This window comes from Ovis canadensis, chromosome 7 (genome assembly GCF_042477335.2).
Source record: "Ovis canadensis isolate MfBH-ARS-UI-01 breed Bighorn chromosome 7, ARS-UI_OviCan_v2, whole genome shotgun sequence".
In the NCBI taxonomy this organism is placed as follows: domain Eukaryota; kingdom Metazoa; phylum Chordata; class Mammalia; order Artiodactyla; family Bovidae; genus Ovis; species Ovis canadensis.
The window spans coordinates 87,418,409-87,439,714 of NC_091251.1; the positions used below are offsets into that span (position 1 = coordinate 87,418,409).

Here is a 21,306-nt window from a genome sequence, read left to right on the forward strand (position 1 = left end):
CACAGGCCTCTTAGTTAGAATCCATCTTGGTTAAGAGATGCGTGCACACACAGGCAAGCCCTGAGATAAATCACATGTGGATGCAGAACTGGGCTTCCCTGGTGGCTCAGATAGTAAAGAATCCACCTGCAATGTGGGAAACCTGGGTTCGATCCCTGGGTTGGGAAGATGCCCCGGAGGAGGGCATGGCAACCCATTCCAGTATTCTTGCCTGAAGAATCCCCATGGACAGAGGAGCCTGGTGGGCTACAGTCCACGGGGTCGGAAAAAGTCAGATACGACTGAGCAACTAAGCCCAGCATGTGAGGGCGTGACTCTCTCTCTGAGCTCGCCTGTGTGTCTATTCACATTTAGTCTTCTTTCTCCTGATAAACACTTTACCTGTTTCACTACTTTCCATTTCTTTGTGGAAGTTCATTTCCTGCAAAGCTGTTCAGACCTGGGTCTTGTTATACTCTCACTGCCGCAGTTTGACTTCAGTCTCTGGCTGGGGAACTGAAAGCCTGCTTCAAGCGCTGCAGGCTGAGGCCACGCAAGATCAGGTGGATAGCCATCAGCTCTCGAACTTTTATGCCTGTGAATAAGATGGCCTTTTACTCACTTGCTCATTTTAGTAACAAGATACTATCTCACTCTGGGAAGGTAAAAAAGATGCTGGTAAATATGAAGATTGTCTTTCATGCCTCAGAAAAATTAAATCTGTTCACGCTAAAAACTGAATCTTTGAGATCTTTGACTGCAGCATAATTTTCTATTTAAGGTTTTTTTTAAAATCATGCATGTTTTCTATTATTGATGAGACAGAAAGCTATATATCTCCCCCTTGTGGTTCCTGTTAGTGTCTGCCTTTCCATGTACAATTTCTTCCAGTTCTAATCAACCCTAATAAAATGCTGCTAAAATAATCTTTCTAAATCACATTCTGTTATCCCTCTCCTGCTCAAACTTTCAGTGGCTCCTTATTTCCTGCAGGATAAAATCCAAACGCCTTGGCATGGTCCATCTGAAATTAATGTACTAAAACTCTCTGCATTTTGAAATCTTACACATTCTTCACGATTTAAATTTCTCTTTCCCAATCCACCTGGAAGTAGTCTCTCCATTTTATGCGCCCACACCACAATCTCTTGAGAAACCTATATGCAGGTCAGGAAGCAACAGTTAGAACTGGACATGGAACAACAGCCTGGTTCCAAATAGGAAAAGGAGTATGTCAAGGCTGTATATTGTCACCGTGCTTATTTAACTTATATGCAGAGTACATCATGAGAAACGCTGGGCTGGAAGAAGCACAAGCTGGAATCAAGATTGCCGGGAGAAATATCAATAACCTCAGATATGCAGATGACACCACCCTTATGGCAGAAAGTGAAGAGGAACTAAAAAGCTTCTTGATGAAAGAGAAAGAGGAGAATGAAAAAGTTGGCTTAAAGCTCAACATTCAGAAAACGAAGATCATGGCATCTGGTCCCATCACTTCATGGGAAATAGATGGGGAAACAGTGGAAACAGTGTCAGACTTTATTTTTCTGGGCTCCAAAATCAGTGCAGATGGTGATTGCAGCCATGAAATTAAAAGACACTTACTCCTTGGAAGGAAAGTTATGACCAACCTAGATAGCATATTTGAAAGCAGAGATATTACTTTGCCAACAAAGGTCCATCTAGTCAAGGCTATGGTTTTTCCAGTGGTCATGTATGAATGTGAGAGTTGGACTGTGAAGAAAGCTGAGCAGTGAAGAATTGATGCTTTTGAACTATGATGCTGGAGAAGACTCTTGAGAGTCCCTTGAACTGCAAGGAGATCCAACCAGTCCATCCTAAAGGAGACCAGTTCTGGGTGTTCATTGGAAGGACTAATGCTAAAGCTGAAACTCCAATACTTTGGCTACCTCATGCAAAGAGTTGACTCACTGGAAAAGACCATGATGCTGGGAGGGATTGGGGGCTGGAGGAGAAGGGGACGACAGAGGATGAGATGGCTGGATGGCATCACGGACTCGATGGACGTGAGTCTGAGTGAACTCCGGGAGTTGGTGGTGGACAGGGAGGCCTGGCGTGCTATAATTCATGGGGTAGCAAAGAGTCGGACACGACTGAGCGACTGAACTAAACTGAACTGACACCACAATCTGCCAGTTAATTATATCTATTTGTGCTCATTTTATCTCTCAGACTTTCTTGTGAATATCTGGATAGTACGAAAGAACAATGTATTTTTCAACTTTCTGTTGTCCCCACAATTCTTTGCATAGTGAGGCATTCAACAAATGTCTATAAAACTGAATAAAATAGATACAGTAGTTAGTAAAATTGTTGGCATTAGGCTTTAAAAACAGACAACACATTTAAAAATTGATCAAGAGAGAACTGTATAGGCCAGCCCCAAGTAGTAGAAATATGATGCAAGTTACATGCGTAATTTTCAATTTTATAATAGCCAATTTTAAAAAATAGGTGAAATTCATTTTAATAATTTTTATTTAGCCCCATTATTTCAACAGGTAATCAATATAAAAATTACTCATGAAATATTTCACATTTTTTCCATACTAAGTTTTCCAAAGCTAGTGTGCAGGAAATACTTACAACACATTTCAGTTCAAATTTGCCACATTAAAAGTGCTTTTATAGCCACATGTGGCTACTGGCTACTGTATTAAAAAGGTGCAGAGCCCAGGGTAGGAAACAAGTCCTATCTTGGTTGGCTGAGTAGCTTTGTTATCCTAGATAAGACCTTTAACCACTTATTTCCTTGGTTTCCTCCAGAGGGCTCTGGGATGGTCATTTCTTATTAACACTTTTAAGATATTCTCTGCAGACCTATATATAAGTGGCTCTTCCCAAACACTTCATTTATTGCTTATTCACCTGCCAAGATCTGAACTATCACTCTCACTGCCCTAAGAAATGGTATAAGAATGTATCCAAATTATAATTTCAGCTTTATGTATATGGAGTAAGTCGAGGAAGTGAGAAAGAATTCCCTCTCGTGAGTTTTGTGACTTGCCTTTCTGTCAGCCTAGCCTCAGGAAGGCACCTATTAGAATTTTGCGAGGTCCAAGATCCCTTTCCCCTTCCCGCCACAAGGTCCATGGTCTCTTCCGCTCTATAAGGAAGGTTTCCTAAGTCCTCTTGGCTCTCAGTTCTTGTTGTCTGAGAGACCAGACCCTGCCCTAACAACCGTTGCTAAGGGGCGGAGACTTGGAATTGGTTCCTGAGATCAAATACTCCAGGATCTAGTATTTTGGGCGCATGCGGCGACCTTCTTTGAACTCTCGCGAGGTTTCGTCTTCCCGGAAGCACCGAAGGATCTTCGCTGTTAACTGTGTCGCGATGTGTGTGGACTGTGTGGAGAAGGAATATCCCAACCGGGTGAGCGAGTGGGCGCCGAAAACTGCCCGCTCCCTTGGCCCATGGCCGCCCCTGAGGCTTCTCGTACCCCTGGGAGGTCTGGCGTGGGGCGGACTCAGCCGCTCCACCCCATCCAGTGACCCGGTAGCTGTTTTTAGGCGCCTGACAGTGGGGACGGCCTTCAGCCGTCGTTTCCTGCAGATCCCCACCCTGGAGACTGGGAGCAGCCGTCGTTTAATTTCTCTTGAGCTCCAGGGGAGGAAAAAAAAAAAACCCCTACCACCGCCACCAACCCAGTCGAGAAGAGAGGAAGCCCCCACCCCTACCCTGGTCTTATCCTCAAGCTTGATTTGATGGCATTCAGTGCTCCTCCCGAATTCGAGCGCTAGAAGGAATCTCTGAAGTCATCTGTTCTAACCCAGTTTTGCTGATGAAATTAATGCCTGGAGGCGGGAAATCTCTTGCCAAAAGTTCACATTCTAGTTAGTACGAAAGGCAAGACTGGAATTCTGGTTTCCTTGCTGTTAACTTTCTTTTAAATCTCTGTTCCTTTCAAGCTCAGGAAATTGCGAAGCTTGTTTACTCTCATTTCGTTCAACGTATATTGACTGAACATTTGTATGCGTGTTTCGTTGCCAGCCGTCGAAGAGCGTACGTTTACAGGGTCACTTGGCTAGCAAAAAATGGCTAGTACCTAAATGCTATTCAGGTGTAGAGAAAGGGGAGAGCAATAGGAAATAGTGGTGTTCTCCTCAAAGAAAGGTGGAGTTCATTTGAGACTTAAAGGATAGTTGTGACTAGGATGGAAAAGGAAAGGAAGAACTGAAGACTGGGGGAAATAACAAGGATTCTCATATAGGCTGCTTCTGTCTCTTTAATAATTTGAGTAATACTTAGTCTTTTGGGAGGGTTTTATAATACATCATGAACACTCATATCGTATAACCTCTGAAAGTAAAGGTCTAGCATTATTAAAAAAAAGTTAAAAGATGTATCCTGAATGACCTGGCAGTTCTGTTTCTAGAGAAATAAATGCATGTTCCTGGAGACTGGTATAAGAATGTTCATAACAGCATTGTTTGTGGTGGTGGTGGTTTAGCCGCTAAGTCGTGTCCGACTCTTGCGACCCCATGGACTGCTCTTCCCAGAGGAGCCTGCCAGGGATGTCCATGGGATTCTCCAGGCAAGAATACTGGAGTGGGCTGCCAGGCTGGAAAAATGTGTGGTCATAGAATGGAACGCCATGAGTGAATGAAGCAGTGGCTCTCAACTGGGAGCAGTTTTGCCTCCTGTGGGACATTGGACAATAGCGGGAGATATTTTTGGTTATCACAACTGCGGTCCTGCAGACACTTAATAGGTAGAGGCCTTATGCCTTTACATTTCGCATACTTTTCTGTACTATGGTCTATTTCATTTTTTTTTTAAGTTTAAAGAGAGATTGTTGTGAATCCAGTACTGAAAACTGCACATTATAAGCACCATGAGGAAGATGTTTGTTGTGGATAATATAAGATATTAAATTGGGGAGTTCCCTGCCTCCACTTCCACTGCAGGGGAAACAGGTTCAATCCCTGGTTCGGGAACTAAAATCTCATATGCCAAGGTGAGGCCAGGGGAAAAAAAAAACATATATATATATATAGTTGGATTTTTAAGAGTTGAGCTCATCAGAAGACAAAAATTATATTGAAGTTTAGACTGCACGCTTTAGGCTTTGGGCAGCCATCCAGAAAAAAAAAAAAAAGAACAAGGAAATGACTCTGAAACCTGCTATATAGGAAAGTGGATCGTATGGTTGTATGTTGAGATGATGGGATGGGGGGAAATGTAAAAGGACAGCCCTACAGAGCATTTGGGGAAACCAAATGGCAGCTGTAGTACAGGCATGGGATGATGAAGACGTCATATCAAAGAAAGAATTAACAGGACTAAACCAGTTTAATGTAGGAGGGAAGAAGGGAAGAGCATTCATAATCTCAAGAGTTTTCTATCTAGGCAGCTGGGAAGTTTGGAAGTATTACAGAAGTTTGAGCCATATGGGAAGGAGAAACAAAATTGGGGGAACAAATGATCAGATTGCTTTTTTTTTTTAAATCATGTTTCACCTGAGGTTGAAACTGTAACACTCCAGAAATAGGCTGAAAATATAGGAAGACAGTTTGGGTAAGAGATTCAAACAGATGAGTCAACCAAATAAAGGAGTCAGGAAGAATTTGTTCACTTAGGAAAAGAATGTAGAGAATCAACCACTATCAAGAACTGAGCTTCAAGGATTAAATGAATTTAGAAAGTGAAAATAAAAGTATAGGAAGAAGAAAATAAAAGTAAAGCTTTGAGGTGATTGGAAAACCAGGAAAGTGCCTGAAGCAGTTTTCTCTGATTTTTATTCTGTTCTAAAGTGATTAAAAACTGTCATGAGGAAGAATTGGACTTTTATTTGAAATTCCAGAAGGCAGATTCAGAAATAATTCGTGGATGGTTGTTAGGGGGCTATAGGCTTTAAATCAGAATAAAGAACTTTCTAACAGATTGTTTTTTTTTAATGGAATGGATAACCTTAGAGAAATTGAACTCTTCCTTTCATTCAGTAGAGACTAAATGATATCTTGAAGTCTCAGGGATCCCTCCAACTCTGGGATTTTTTGAAGTCATGAGATATTTTTAAGGACAGTAAGAGCAGAAGCCACTCTGCTTGAACCTAGCAAAGGAAAAGGTACTAAGGTGGTGGTAGCAAGTATAGTCCACTTATTCCAAAAATTTGGCAGAGAAAAATAATGGGTTAACATGTTGGGTAGGTCTAAATGCAGAATGAGTAGGTAATAAATATTTAATTGTTTATCTTTGGGCTTTCCTTGTGGCTCAACTGGTAAAGAATCTGCTTGCAATGCAGGAGACCTGGGTTCGATTCCTGGTTTGGGAAGATCCCCTCCAGTATTCTGGCCTGGAGAATTCCATGGACTGTATAGTCCATGGGGTCGCAAAGAGTCGGACGCAACTGAGCGACTTTCATTTCACTTGGTTTCCTTAAATGTCTGGACTTTGGTGGTGAATGTTTTTCACAGCCTAGATTTCTTACAGAGCTCTGGCCCTCTTGTTTGTAATATTACACCAGGAACTTGAAGTCAGACTTGAATCGAATTGGAAATGAACCATACTAATTTTTTGAACAACTTTTTTTACTCATCTATGAAGCAGATTACTTTTTTCATTTAGAAAAGCATTTAGCAAACCAGTTAGAACTAGAACTCTACTGCATTTTCCAAAATAACTGATTAGGCACAAAATTGTAATAAAACATTTTTATATGAAACTAGAAATGAAACCTATACTTCATATAGTTCAAGTTTCAGCTTTAACATTCTTAGTAATGTAGCAGCCATACAGAAGTGAAATAGCTCAGTCGTGTCCGACTCTTTGCGACCCCATGGACTGTAGCCTACCAGGCTCCTCTGTCCATGGGATTTTCCAGGCAGTAGTTGTGGAGTGGATTGCCATTTCCTCCTCCAGGGGATCTTCCTGACCCAGGGATCGAACCCGGGTCTCCCACATTGTAGACAGACGCTTTACTGTCTGAGCCACCAGGGAAGTCCAAGCCATACAGAAATGGAGCATAAATTTAGACTAATCAGAGGGAAGTAATCAGTGTAAATTGGTTACATGTTTAAAATAGAAATTGTTTTATATACTTTACTGTAAAATTAAGCTGTGAAAGTTCATGTACTCATTGCTGTGTGCGTGTGCATTTTGCTCAGTCATGCCTGCCTCCTTGTGACCCTATGGAGTATAGCCTGCTAGGTGCCTCTGCCCATGGGTTTCTCCGGGCAAGAATACTGGCGTGGGTTGCCATAGCTTACTCCAGGGAATTTTCCACGACTCCTGTGTTGGCAGGCAGATTCTTTACCACTGCATCACCTGGGAAGCCCAAATTGTTGTTCAGCATCAAACCATATTTGATTAAATGCTGAGTCTGATATATAATTTGTAAAATAGTTGTATGGAAATGGATGCTTTAAAATGATGGTCTGCATTTTAAAATGTCTATTAAAAAAAAAAAAACAAAAACCACAGGGGACTGTCCTGGTGGTCCAGCGGCTAAGACTCATCGTTCCCAGTGCAGGGGTGTTGGGTTTGAACCATGGTCAGGGGACTAGATTCTATATGCCACAACTAAGACTTGGAGCAACCAAATAAATAAATATTTTAAAAACAATCTGTAATCAGTAACTTAACTTTCCACTTTAAGACAGTGAAAAAGTGAGAGCAGACTGAACCCAAAGCAAGCATTAGATATGATACAGATTAGAGTGGCAATGAATGAAATAGAAAATAGAGGAAATCAGCAAAATTAAAATTTGGTTCTTTAAAAACTATATTTTCCATTTTTAAGTACTCCCTGTCAAAACGTATACACTGATAAGTTATACTATCTGAAATAATAGTTTTTTGAAAGAAACAAACTGGCCCAATCCTTGTCAATATTTTTGCAGATTTCTCAAATTTGTAAGATTTTATCATAATATACTTTCATACTAATCATCATAGTATTTAACCATTTTTTCCTATGTATTTGTATACCTTTACAGATCTTCAGTCAGGATTTGGCTGAATCACACTTTCTAAAGATTGTTAACTTTTGACTTTTTTCCTATCTTCTTGAAACTGTTATAGCTTACTATTATTACTGTGGAGTTGATTTAGATTTTATTCTTTTCTTTCCTCCTGCTGTGAAAACCTCAAACGCTTCTCTGAATACTGTATTCTTTAATTTTCTTTCCCAAATTTGGACATTAATAATCTTGCTTTATCTAATAAAATAATCATGCCTCACTGATGAAGGTTACCCTCACTTTCAAATGACCAGGGCCCTTAGAGAAAGCCCCATCAGTTTCTTAGGTACTTTACTTGCATTTTCCCATTTCAAGAATTTATTTCCTTACCTCACAACATGTACATAGGTATCTTTTCTCTTCCTTCAGTATTTAGAGTTCACATTTGCCCTGCTTATATGGTCAGATTACAGAGGTTAGACCATATTGTATTAAGTGCCTGTGTTTATGTATGCACTTCTGCTCAGAGTTCTGTTAATAATTTATTTGAACATGGTATTTAGATGTTTATTCTTTTAAGAGTTTTTAAAAAATTCCTTAATTTCTTGGAGTCTTTGACAGTCAACTTTTCTGGATTCAAGGCAGTAACAGTTCAGACCTCAACAGGCTTTTTGTCAAAGTTTATTAAATTCTAGCTAAGCTATTTAAAATCCTAAAAGATAATGCTGTTAAAGTGCTGCACTCAATATGCCAGAAAATTTGAAAAACTCAACAATGGCCACAAGACTGGAAAAGGTCAGTTTTTATTCCAGCCTCAGAAAGGCAATGCCAAAGAATGTTCAAACTACCATAGAGTTGCCCTCATTTCACGTGCTAGCAAGGTAATGCTCAAAATCCTTCAAGCTAGACTTCAACAGTACATAAACCAAGAACTTCCAGATATATAAGCTGGGTTTAGAAAAGGCAGAGGAACCAGAGATCAAATTGCCTACTTTTGTTGGATTGTAGAAAAAGCGAAGGAATTTCTATTTCATTGACTACACTAAACATCTGTTTCATTGAAAAACATCTATTTCAAAACATCTATTTCATTGACTACACTAAAGCCTTTGACTGTAGATCACAATAGACTGTGGAAAATTCATAAAGAGATGGGAATACCAGACCACTTTACCTGCCTCCTGAGAAACCTGTATGGTCAAGAAGCAATAGTTAGAACCAGACATGGAGCAGTGGACTAGTTCATAATTGGGAAACTAGTGCATCAAGGCTGTATATTGTCACCCTGCTTATTTAATTTTTATGCAGAGTACATCATGTGAAATGCCAGGCTGGGTGAATCACAAGCTGGAATCAAGGTCACCAGGAGAAATATCAACAACCTCATGTATGCACATGATACCACTCTGCTGGTGGAAGGCGAAGAGGAACTAAAGAGCCCCTTGATGGCGGTGAAAGAAGAGAGTGAAAAAACTGGCTTAAAACTCAACCTTAAAAAACCTAAGATCATGGCATCTGGTCCTGTTACTTCATGGCAAATAGTTGGGGAAAAAGTGGAAACAGAGGTAGATTTTATTTTCTTCGACTCCAAAATTACTGTGGACAGTGACTGCAGCCACGAAATTAAAAGATGCTTGCTTCTTGGAAGAAAAGCTATGACAAACCCAGACAGCATATTAAAAAGCAGACACCTTATGTTGCCAACAAAGGTCCGTATAGTTAAAACTGGGTTTTTCCAGTAGTCATGTATGGATGTGAGAGTTGGACTGTAAAAGAAGGCTGAGCACTGAAGAATTGATGCTTTTGAACTGTGCTGGAAAAAACTCTTGAGAGTCCCTTGGACAGCAAGGAGATCAAACCAGTCAATCCTAAAGGAAATCAACCCTGCATATTCATTGGAAGGACTGATACTGAAGCTAAAGGTCCAATACTTTGGCCACCTGATAGAGCCAACTCATTGGAAAAGACCCTGATGCTGGGAAAGATTGAGGGCAGGAGGAGAAGTGGGCAACAGAGGATGAGATGGTTGAACAGCATCACTGACTTAATGGTCATGAGTTTGAGCAAACTCCGGGAGATTGTGAAGAAAGGGGAAGCCTGGCGTGCTGTTGTCATGTTGACATGACTTAGCAACTGAACAGCAACAACAATCATGTAACTAGGAAAAGAACTTGCAAAAGAATAGATACATGTGTATGTATAACTGAATCACTTTGCTGTACACCTGGAGCTAACACAACATTGTTAAATCAACTATACTTCAGTATAAATAAATAAGGTCAGTTAGGTTGCTTATGAATTAATTAAGTTCTGAACAATTACTAGTAAGGCCTTAGCAAAGGCCTCACTTGAGCCAGGAACATATGTTATTTAGTTTCTTAGTTACAGTTTCTTTCTCTTTTAAATGTCATGGTGTCAATCTGATGAATTGCAGAAATTCCCTTCTTTGCTTGAATCACACATATCCTAAGGACTGGTATCTATAAGAGCTGAAAGTTTATTTATCTGTATTTATTTTCTGATATTTTTAAGGCTTGAGAAAATGCTTTTTCAACAGTCAACTGAGTATCACATTGCATAAGATCATTTTTATTATTAGCTCAGAGTTTCCATTTTGATTAAATTTTCATTCTAGTTTTATGATACCTCATTTAGTGGTGTTGGCTATTAGATTTTCTAACTTTTCCTTTTCATGTGTTATATTAAAACTTCATTAAAGTTGTTTCCTAATTGCATTTAGTCTTCTCTCACAGTTGCAGACTTCAGAGACTTGCAGCCTTAACACTGCCTCAGGTTTATTTACTATGAATAATACTTCTAGAGGAAAGCTAGTAATTTCAAAAATTACTTGGCATAAACTTCAAGCAAGTAAATTGTGGTCATGTTTTTTGCCTCTAGAGACTTTAAGTCTATTAATCATTTTCTCCAAGGATTTTGAAATATAAGAAAATTAAATCTCCCCCCTCAAAAGAAAATTAAATCCCTATTTTTCTTATTTTAGGGTAACATCTGCCTGGAAAATGGATCTTTCTTGCTGAACTTTACAGGCTGTGCAGTGTGCAGTAAGCGAGATTTTATGCTGATCACAAACAAATCTTTGAAAGAGGAAGACGGAGAAGAAATAGTTACCTATGATCGTAAGTAGACTTTTTTTAACATCTAAGTCTGTTAGCAGATGTCATCTTTTGGGAACTAGGTTGTGCAAAGTATTATGAGGTCTATATTACTACCATATTGCAACACGTAATCACTAGTTTTTTAAGAGGAGAATATAGGTAACATCTCATGTATCTAGCAACATCATATATTCCACATAAATGACTTGCAGATAGCTGAAGCTTATGATTTAGGCACCAGTTTTCTTTTGTTTATCTTTAAAGACTGTGTCTTCTGAAATAAGATATAGGGACTTTTTTTAAACTTAGGGTCATCCATGTGAATTTTTACCTTCTATTATAGTATAATGCAGTGATGTGCTTCAGCAGCTCTTAAGTGTTTAGGGCTGTTTGTCCTTATACTAAATGGCTCTGAGAAACTGTTTTTTTAAGTCTTATTTCTGCTTTTATAGCTTTTGTTCTCTTTTGTTACTGTCAGCCTATCGTTTCTTTTGCTGCTGTAAGGATGGTGCCATCTTCATGCGATGTTCCTCATCCTTGATACTGGGAAATGAAATAAATAACTATGTATAATAAAAAATCAGTTCTGAGGTTGGCACTAAGAATCTCTGAGTAAATTTACGAACATGTAGACTTTAGTGCAGAGAAGGCAATGGCTCCCCACTCCAGTACTCTTGTCTGGAATATCCCATAGATGGAGGAGCCTGGTGGGCTGCAGTCTATGGGGTCTCGAAGAGTCGGACATAACTGAGCGATTTCACTTTCACTTTTAACTTTCATGCAGTGGAGAAGGAAATGGCAACCCACTCTAGTGTTCTTGCCTGGAGAATCCCAGGGACGGGGGAGCCTGGTGAACTGCCGTCTATGGGGTCGCACAGAGTCAGACACGACTGAAACGACTTAGCAGCAGCAGCAGACTTTACTGCTGAGATATTGTGGCAGCTGTTTTAACTAGTCACATTTCCTTTTTGATTGTCTCCTGATTTTTTGGTATGTTCTGACTATATGAAATAAATGTGTAAATAATGATATTTTTAAAGACGGGTATAAAAAGACACTAAGCCTTTAGAATAGAGTCAGAAAATAGAAAAATGTGCTATATTAGAAGACTCTTCTTTCTTTTAGCATATTTAATTTTTATTTTTCTAAAATAAAACACTTAGAAGATAGTGGTCAAAAGCGAAGGCTCTGGAGTGAGAAAGCTTGGTTTTGAATTCTGGTTCCAACACTTCCTAACTTGGCGTGGTCTTCCTAGTTATTGACACACAGTGTGCGTTTTTTTACTTATCCTTGCAAAGGGCTTCCCTGGTGGCTCAGCTGGTAGGGAATCTGCCTGCAATGTGGGAGACCTGATCCCTGGGTTGGGAAGATCCCCTGGAAAAGGGAATGGCCACCCACTTCAGCATTCTAGCCTGGAGAATTCCATGTATAGTCCATGGGGTCGCAAAGAGTCAGACATGAGTGAGCGACTTCACTTCACTTCACAAAGGTGATAAGAATAGTATCTACCTTGTTGGGTTTTTGAGAAGATTAAAAGTGTTTAAAACAGTATCTGGCACATAATAAGCACTCAATATATCATAGTTATTACAATATTGTTTTTACTAGAGTCTTGTTACTGCTAAATTCACTTTAATGTCTTGTGTTAACTTTTTGATTATGTTTGGGTAGTAGCACAGTTTCTATCATTCCTGAGAATAAAAGCTCCTGTATAATTAGGTAGGTCCAGCTAGTTTAAAAAATACACATATCTGTTAATTGCTTACCTTAGCTTCCAGTGGGAATTGCACATTAAGTCTCTGAGTTCAGGCCCTTAATTATATAGTGTTGCTGTGTAATAGGGTCTGTATTTTTTTTATCAAGAGGGACATTACAATGGGTTTCCTTTGTGTTAAATTTGACAGAGTTAAGATTCTTTTAAAGCAATACCATGCTAAGAATAGAAATTTTACTGTCTTCAGACACCATCTAAGATTTAATTATTTAAGTCTCTCTCTGTTTCAGCAGATCTTTGTAAGAATTGTCATCACGTAATAGCCAGGCATGAGTATACATTCAGTATCATGGATGAATTTCAGGTAAATGTATATATGTGGGTGTGATTGAGGGGAAGGGGGATAAGAGTACACTTGACAAATTTAGGTATAATCTTCATAAATGAAGTGCTTGCAGATATTAGAGGAGACCGTCCCTCTCTTCCACTTGTGTAAGTTGAGACAGATACTTTAGGTGTGGGTTGATCTGTTCAAACCTGTCTTCACAAGAGTCACAAAGCAAAATGCATGCCTTACAGATGATATCGCTGTCCTGTCATTTTTGCTTATAAAGAATAGCACCTTATGGCTTCTTATAAGGTTATCATTGTGCCTCTTTTTTCTCTACCCAGTTATTTGATTGCACAATTGTTGGCTTTAAGTGTTGATCTGCCCACTGCCACCATTCTGTAGAGCATGGTAATCGTAATAGTGAGATTATCTGTTTCTGTTGTAGGACTGTAGTCAGCAACTCTGTGGTTTCAATTTTGATAGGATATTTGAATATTATTTGCTAAGTTAACACGATAGGTGTATCATGGTTGGAGGAGAGAAGCTGAATCACTGTAAGGGTAGAGAATAGGGATCTATTAAAAGATCAGTCCTTATACAACTGTGAGAGCATGTGAAGAATTCTACAAAATCCTACAGGCTGGTATAGGCCTGCATTTGCTGAAGATTCACAGATCTAACAGTGAGGAAGAAAAGCTGGACAGTAGGGGAGAGCCAAGGACAAACTGGAAAGCCCAAGGACACACTCATCCATGTCCATCCCTCACTGCTTCTGCTTTCAAGGCTTCAGATTGAGTTACTTATTTCCTGTGAACTACATGTTCATAGGATATAAACGTCAGGTAAGAGCTTTTTACTGTCAAGGGAATTTTTTTTTTTGGTACTACCATGATTAGGGAAAAAAATCTTCTACAGTAGAATCTTATAAAATAGTACAGGAGAACCACTTTCATTTTTACTTCAGTGTGGAAGAAGGCACTTAGTCACCTGTCAGAATCTGGTCTAATATCTTGTGGTCCATCTAAATAACATCCTGACCACATCTCCCCAGCATCCAAAAATTATGCCTCAAAGATTCTTATATGATAGGTGTCTCTTTGGGCAAAATCAAGATCTCAGTGAATGAGTAGTGGCCAAATAGGGGAGTGAACATGTCAAGGACTTAAAGGAGCATCTCTCTCCATTCATGGGAGGACGGGTGTGCTTATAGCTATTTTTCAGCGGTTCTTGAAGCACCTGTGAGGATTTTAGAGTCCCTAAGTGAATCGTGAGATTGCCTGTTTATGCCCTCATTGAGCCATAGTGTGTCACCACCACGAGACCAGAGCCTAGGAGATTTTCCTTTATGACTGAGCACAGCCATTTTCAAAGCTGTCCCAGAAGTTCTCTGGGGTAGGAAGAAGGGAAAGGAAGATGGCTATAGTCACAATGCCTAGATAGTGTGGAATTCTCTTGGGAATAAACTCTTAGACTGGACTCTACCTCCAGTCCTCTTTCCCAACATCCACTCCCTGCCAGCCCCACGTTCTTTATTTTGCTATCAGCATATTTGTCTTAAAATGATGCTTTCAGACTACCTCTTTGGCTTTTCTAGAATAACTGTCTTTGGCTCCAGTATACTGTCCAATCTTCCCATCCCAAGGTTCTCCCTGGGTTCGCAGCCTCCCTTTCTCTCATTTCTCACTGCTCTCCTTTTGCACACCATTCATAGCATTGTCCCAGCTTTAGTCTCTCCTCCTTCCCTCCTGTTGTAGAAATTTTTATTTCCTCCTCTCTGTTATCCCCACAATGCATTTCCTCAGGAACTTCATGCTACCTTCTCTCCTAGCTTTTTCTCAGTGAGATTTAAAGCATTTTTACATTAAATATATCTAGTTCTTCTCTGTTTGTTAAAAGTAAATTAGAATCCTTTTGTTTCACTCAGCTGCTGCTTTGATTCATCTTCTGATCATCTCTCTCCTTCCTTTTGCTTCTTTACTTGAATAGCTCTTTACCCTATTTTCCTTATTTCCCTTTGCTCCTCCTAACAATCTAAAAATTGGTTTTCACTTTACTTTCGAATTTCAAATTTCACTTTACTTTCAAATTTCATTTTCACTTTACTGAAATTATTCTCATAGATTCCCTATAATGTAGCCAAATCCTATGACCTTACCTTCTCATCTCTCTTAACATCTTTCTGGATCTGGTTTTTTTAACCATTGTCTTTTTGGAGCATTTTATCTTCTGGGGTCCATAGTGCTAGACTTTTTTTCTTTTTAAATCATTTTGACAGTTCCCTTGCTTTCTCTGTGGTTTCCTTTCCTATTTCTCCCTAACATCTTTTCTCCTGAGCTTTGGTCTCTGGTCTAGGAACCTTCTCTTTACTCTCTCAGATGCTGAGCACACATATACTCAGTCTCTGATGAAACCTACAGGGCATGTCCCGGGTCTCCTCTAACCCTAACGTTCCCTCTGCCCTCCTTTCGCCCTTTGTTTCTCTTTCTTTTGTTTGGCTCCACTGTCACGCTTCATGTGAGGGACCATACCGCTGAAACCTAAAGTACTGCAGCAGTCTCCACACTGTAGTCATGCCCTCAAATTAATCTTCTGGAAACACACCATCCTGCCACTCCTTTGCTACTCCTTATGCGATGTACTTGCCCTGTTCCGTTTCACTGTTTTTATTCGTGCAGTTTCCTTTACTTAACTTGTCCCTTTCACTATGTTCATGCTAACTAAATCTTACCTCTTTTAAGCTGTACTTAAATTGTGTCTCCTTCTGCTTCGTAGTAATCCAGCCCTTTTTTGAACTCTTCTTGTATCTATTGCAGCCCCCAACTCGTGACTAGCCAATTGGTTAGTTCCATCTCAGCCTGATGATCCCAAGGAGTCCTCATTCTCAGCTGCTGTGACTTACTTCCCTTAGCCTCACCCCACTCCAGCCTCCATCTTATTCCAATAGTAGTTCAGGTTCAGGGTGGGATTCCCAGCGTTGGTAATATTTTGCTTTGTTTGAAATGTCTTATGAGAAATTTAAATCAGAAGTAGGCAGACGAGGACTTACAGTGGTCCCGTGGTTAAGACTGCGTGCTTCCACTGCAGGGGCCTCAGGGACACTCCCTGGTCAGGGAAGTTCTGCATGCCACGGGGTGTGCAAAAGAGAAGAAGGCAGAATAGCATAGTAGTCTTCAGTTCTCAGCCTCAGTTTGCTTTATTTGTACCTCTCAGGACTATTTGGAAGCAAATCCCAACATTTACTACTTCTGTAAATATTTCAGTATGAAGCTCTAAAAGATAAAGATTCTGTTTGTAAACAGATTCATTTTTAACAATGTTGTTAAAATAAGATTTTCTGATGGCAAGTGTCGAGGGGAAAGTAGAGACATATGTACAGTTTAAATGGAAAATAAGTTGTACGTGATTACAGGCATCCTGTATTTTTTATATCACCCTAAAATTCATTAAAAGGGCTATATATTTACCTTTGTAAAGAAGAAGGAAACTGAGACGGCTTTTTCTTTGTCTGTGGACCAGGGAAGGAGAGGACTGAGGGTCAGAATTAGCAGGTAGTAATAGAGGGAAGAGGCCTATGGGACCCTCAACGTAAAACACAGGATCTGATCTTGCCCAAAGGGGATTCCACCCATCCCAGCATTTCTTCCAGATCACTCCCCACAGGCTTTGCCCAGGTGGAATCTTTGAAGATCTCTGTGAATGACTAGGGGGAATTCTGATTCTCCTAACTTGGCCAGTTTGGGTGAAAAGTGTCCTGATCCCATAGTCTTGGCAGCATGAGAAGATATGTTCCTGGCATCCCAAGTGAGAATTCTAGGCATATTTTCCCACAGAAACACTTCTCTGTGTGGTTAGATTCTATAGGACTTGTACAGTATAAATTTAAAAGACTCTCTGGATTTCCCTGGGAACCTAACTGCTTTGTGTAATGTTACTTCTGTGGGAAACTGCTTCTGCATTCCAAATAATTGACCTGCAATGAAATTTGGATTCCATACTGCCTATAAATTAAAGATTATAGGTATAATCAGTCTTACTGATGTAACAGTTTTTCCAGATTATACCATATGTTAGGTTTTTTCTTTCTGTCAAGTTACACTGTAAATTTTGCAAGGTCAGACCTTGTTCTTGCCTTTTCCCATGTCTGCCAGTGTGCCTGGCATATTACAGAGCCTTTAGGCACTTAAAGAAAACTTGTCATTGGGTAGGTTGGTAGAAAATTCAAATAGTTGTCTAGCTTCACATATTTTCCCATATTGGCTTTATTATTATTTTCTTCTTCTTTTCCAGTGAGAGGTTGACATTCTACTAATAATGTCTAGTGAGTAAAAGCAGAATTTGAAAAACCTTGGAGAGAGTGGATTTTAACTATTTTTGATTAATGAGACTCTTATTTGTTTGCAGAGCTCTAGCCTCTATTTCTACTGTGTGAGTGGAATAGACTATAAAATTAAATGTGGTCTTTTAAGAAACAGTCTTTCTGCTACTGTAACTAAGTCCTCCTGCTGAACTCTCTAGCAAGAAATGGTAGCAGTTGCTGGTTCTGAGTCTTTGTACTGTAGTCACTATTTACCTCTGTGACCCTCTCTAGTGACTGTTCAGACCCATGAAACTCAAACTGCCTTGACTGATCAATTTCCAGGCAGCCAGCAATCTCAATGTCAGGTGTGGAAATACTAACAGATTTAGTGTAGATGCTTGTTTTCCTAAAGAAGATAAAAGGTTTTTGAGTAAAAGATTTGAAAGAAATATGTTTCTATAGTTTATGACCATATTACAAATTCTAGAAAGGAACAGCTATAAAAACAGAACTTTTCCCTAAGGATTTTTGCTTTAAACAAAATACCTTCTGTCGCCAGTCTGGACATTTGTTAAGTCCAGGAAACATAAAACTCCTTAGAAAGATCAAATTCTAGAAAACTAGCTATCTAAATATGAGACATGAGATACTAGTGGATTTAACATAATTGTTTATTTTTTCTGGAGTTATAAAAGCCTTTTGGGTTTGGAAATGTTTTCCCCTTTTTTGTTGTTTTAAAAATCGTTTCTGTTGCATATTAGCGTTGAATAATTTAGAAAGGAACGGCTCTAAGACCAGAAATTTGTCCTCAGGGGCGCACACTCAAATTGTTTCATTACTTTAAATGGCAGCACTAAGTAAGCCCAGTATATGTGTTTTCTAAATCCAGGAAATAGCCATGCCTTTCCAAGATGACATTCTTGTATACATAGTAATTACAGCATAGAGTATCAGCATGTATTCAATTTATATAAAGAAAATGTTGTGGGATACACAGACTAAACCTAAGACTTCACTTATAGGAAGAAAGTTGAAGAAATTGATGTACTGTACAGATAGTATATCCATGACAATTTACAGAGGACAGGTTTACCAGAGAAAGTTATGAAGGCTGTTTCTGCTGGTTCCTCAAGGTAATTGTGCACTTTCTCTTGTTCCAGGAATATACCATGCTGTGTCTGTTATGTGGTAAAGCCGAAGATACTATCAGCATTCTCCCGGATGACCCCCGACAAATGACTCTGTTATTCTAAGGATCCTTCTGCAGTTCTGTAATAACACTGTTGTGTTGGTTTACAATGCAGCAAGCCCGATGATTTGCTTAGCTTATAATGGAAATTATTTGCATATTATTTTTTGCTGCTTAGACTCACCTGTTCTTTGAAAGAAAAAGAGTTCCCTGGCAGTCCAGTTTTTAGGACTTGGCACTTTCACTGCTGTGGCCAGGGTTCAGTCCCTGGCTGGGAAACTAAGACCCCACAAGCTGTATAGTGCAGGCCCCACTGCCCCCACAAAAAAAGTAATTTAGGAAATTGCTGAGCTCTTCTACTAAAGTTCCCAGTGCATATCAGTGCAGCCAGAATGAGGCATCTTTGTTAGCTGTTATGTGGCTGAAAAATAACTAGGATGGAAAGCACATCTAGTGCCCACATCTTGGTTCCAACAAAAGGAATCTAGGACTCCTTGGAGAAGTGACTGAGTCTAGGACTGGGGCAGTAAATATACAAGATGAGTTTGGAGTATCCTGAGCCACAAAAAAAGGAAGAGCTTGAAGGGAAATCACAATGATTGGGAGTATGTCAAAGGGACAGAAGAACCCCCCAAAGAACCTCCCAGTGACCAAGGCTGGAACAATCTGAGCAGCAAAATAAAGTAGTATCGGATTATAACCCAAACTATAAAATAAATATTCATGAGTCCCTACGTGAATGATTGAATAAATACATATATTGGAGAGAATAGTTAAATCCCCCACATAGGAAAATTTCACATAATGTATGTAGATACTCCTAACTCCTTAACTATGGGTTTGCATGACTTCCTTCCAAAGAGTAGAGTATGGAAAGGGGGAAAAGTAATTTTAACTTTTATTTCAATGAGAGATCTGACAGATATTAGCCTGGTGATCAAGTTTAACATCACTGATGATAAGCCATGTTGATAGCACTACCCTTGATATGTGATAAGAATGACATGTTACCTTTGAGGTCTTCCTCCCCAAAACCCAAAACTTCAGTCTAATCATGAGAAAAACTTCAGACAAATCCCAGTTGAGAGAGAAATCCCAATTGAGGAAAATACCTGACCAGTACTCCTCAAAACTGTCAAGGTCATCAAAGAAAGGAAATCTGAGGAGCTCTCACAGCCAAAAAGAGCCTAAAGACACCTGACTATTAAATGTAATCTAGTATCCTGAATGAGATCCTGCACCAGAAAAAGGACATTTGGTTAAACTAGGGAAATCTGAATAAAGAACAGACTTTAGTTAATAAAGTAGAATGGTTCAGTTGCTCCAAAGAGATCTTACCTTGCATAGTTGAAAGAACACTGGCTTGGGTGTCATAAAACCTGGCATTTAGGCCTCTGCCATTTGGTAGCAGTATAACCATTAAAGCGTCATACTAGACTTTATTGTCCCCTTTCTATAGAATTGGTGTAGTATAAATTGATATTATACTTCCTTCATGGTATTGTTAGAAGATCTGAAAATTATGTAAATGTAAAATTCTTTGGAAGGCATATAAAGTACTAGATAGGATGAGATTGTTTTAGTTAGTTCTCATTCTGAAATCAAAACTTAAGGGTCAGGCATTAAAGCAGAATTGTTTCTTGTCCATATCTCAGACCCTCTGAACGGAGTGAGCCAAGTTGTTTCCAACTTTCAGAGGAAAGCTTTGTTATGTAACAGGAATAATGATGATAGCCGAGGTTTACTGAATACTTACTATGTGCCAAGGCCGTTTTAAGCACTTGTTTCATCCTCATTAACCATTCCATGAGGGTAGGTACTATTGTTACCCCAGTTTTAGAGCCAGATAAACTAAGGCAAAAAGAAGTTAAGCAGCTGAGTCCAGGTCACGTAGTACAGTGGTGCTCTCACAGTCATAGTGTTCAGTACACATGAAGTGTGAGAGTCTGGCAAGGTTAGGAAGAGGTCGAGAATATCAGTGACAGCACTGAGGAATTTAGGCATGTCAGGCTAAGATTTATTATTCAGAAAACGCAGCTGTTCTTAGGGATCAGTTGTTTTATTCCTGGAAAATGTTTTCCACTTTCTGCAAATCTATATCTGACCTGCTGAGGAAATCATTTGGTGAATTGAATCCAGAAAGCAGAGAAAATGTTTCATTACTTTAAATAGCAGCACTAAGCCCATTACAGTTTTTGAATTGCCCCTTCTTGGAGTTTGCTATTACTTCCAACTTAAGTCTTTTGGAGTTCAAGAGTATGAATTTATATGCCCTTCCTGATATCCTCATCTCTATAATTATCTGTTTTGGGACAATATATTACAAAAAATTTAAACGTAAGGTCCTACTTATATATTTCGTTATTATTAAACCAGCATTGTACTGTGTTTGGCAATCTTCCTTATATATTTTACAGCATTTTTTTGTGGATCTAATAGAATAAAGACCTCTTAAACGCAGTTCTACTTCTTCTATATTTCTCTGTTTAAGTAAAGGGGAACCAGGCAAAAGCATTTGTCTTATTTCCTTCTCTGAGATGTAAGAAGGGGAAGAAAGGACCGTAGTGGGAAGCATGAATTGGTGCTGGCATTTCATTCTTTCTTTCCCTGCTTCATGATGTACAGGTTGGGGTCGACCTAGTGAGGCTCTTGAAACTCAAAGCTCAGCATGTTTGCTGTAGTTTTAATTTGCTGTATCTTACTCAAATGGTCTTGAGTTCTCCAAATACTAATTAATTGACATGTGATATAGTCT

General features: G+C 39.3%; 1 protein-coding gene across 3 annotated transcripts; it reads left to right on the forward strand.

The window, feature by feature from the left end:
- Positions 1 to 3,030: 3,030 nt before the first annotated feature.
- Positions 3,031 to 21,011, forward strand: CHURC1 (churchill domain containing 1). 3 transcript variants are annotated; one of them, XR_011258320.1, is made up of 5 exons: positions 3,207 to 3,375; positions 10,906 to 11,041; positions 11,805 to 12,010; positions 13,025 to 13,098; positions 18,523 to 21,011. XR_011258320.1 is itself a non-coding variant. In XM_069596829.1 (4 exons), exons 1-4 carry the CDS (start codon positions 3,256 to 3,258, stop codon positions 18,613 to 18,615), a joined length of 420 nt encoding a protein of 139 aa, XP_069452930.1. In that variant the 5' UTR covers positions 3,031 to 3,255; the 3' UTR covers positions 18,616 to 21,011. The 3 variants fall into 3 exon arrangements, 2 of the variants coding, with proteins under 2 accessions (XP_069452930.1, XP_069452929.1); XM_069596829.1 differs by lacking the exon at positions 11,805 to 12,010 and having other exon boundaries at positions 3,031 to 3,375; positions 13,028 to 13,098; XM_069596828.1 differs by lacking the exon at positions 11,805 to 12,010.
- Positions 21,012 to 21,306: the final 295 nt, after the last annotated feature.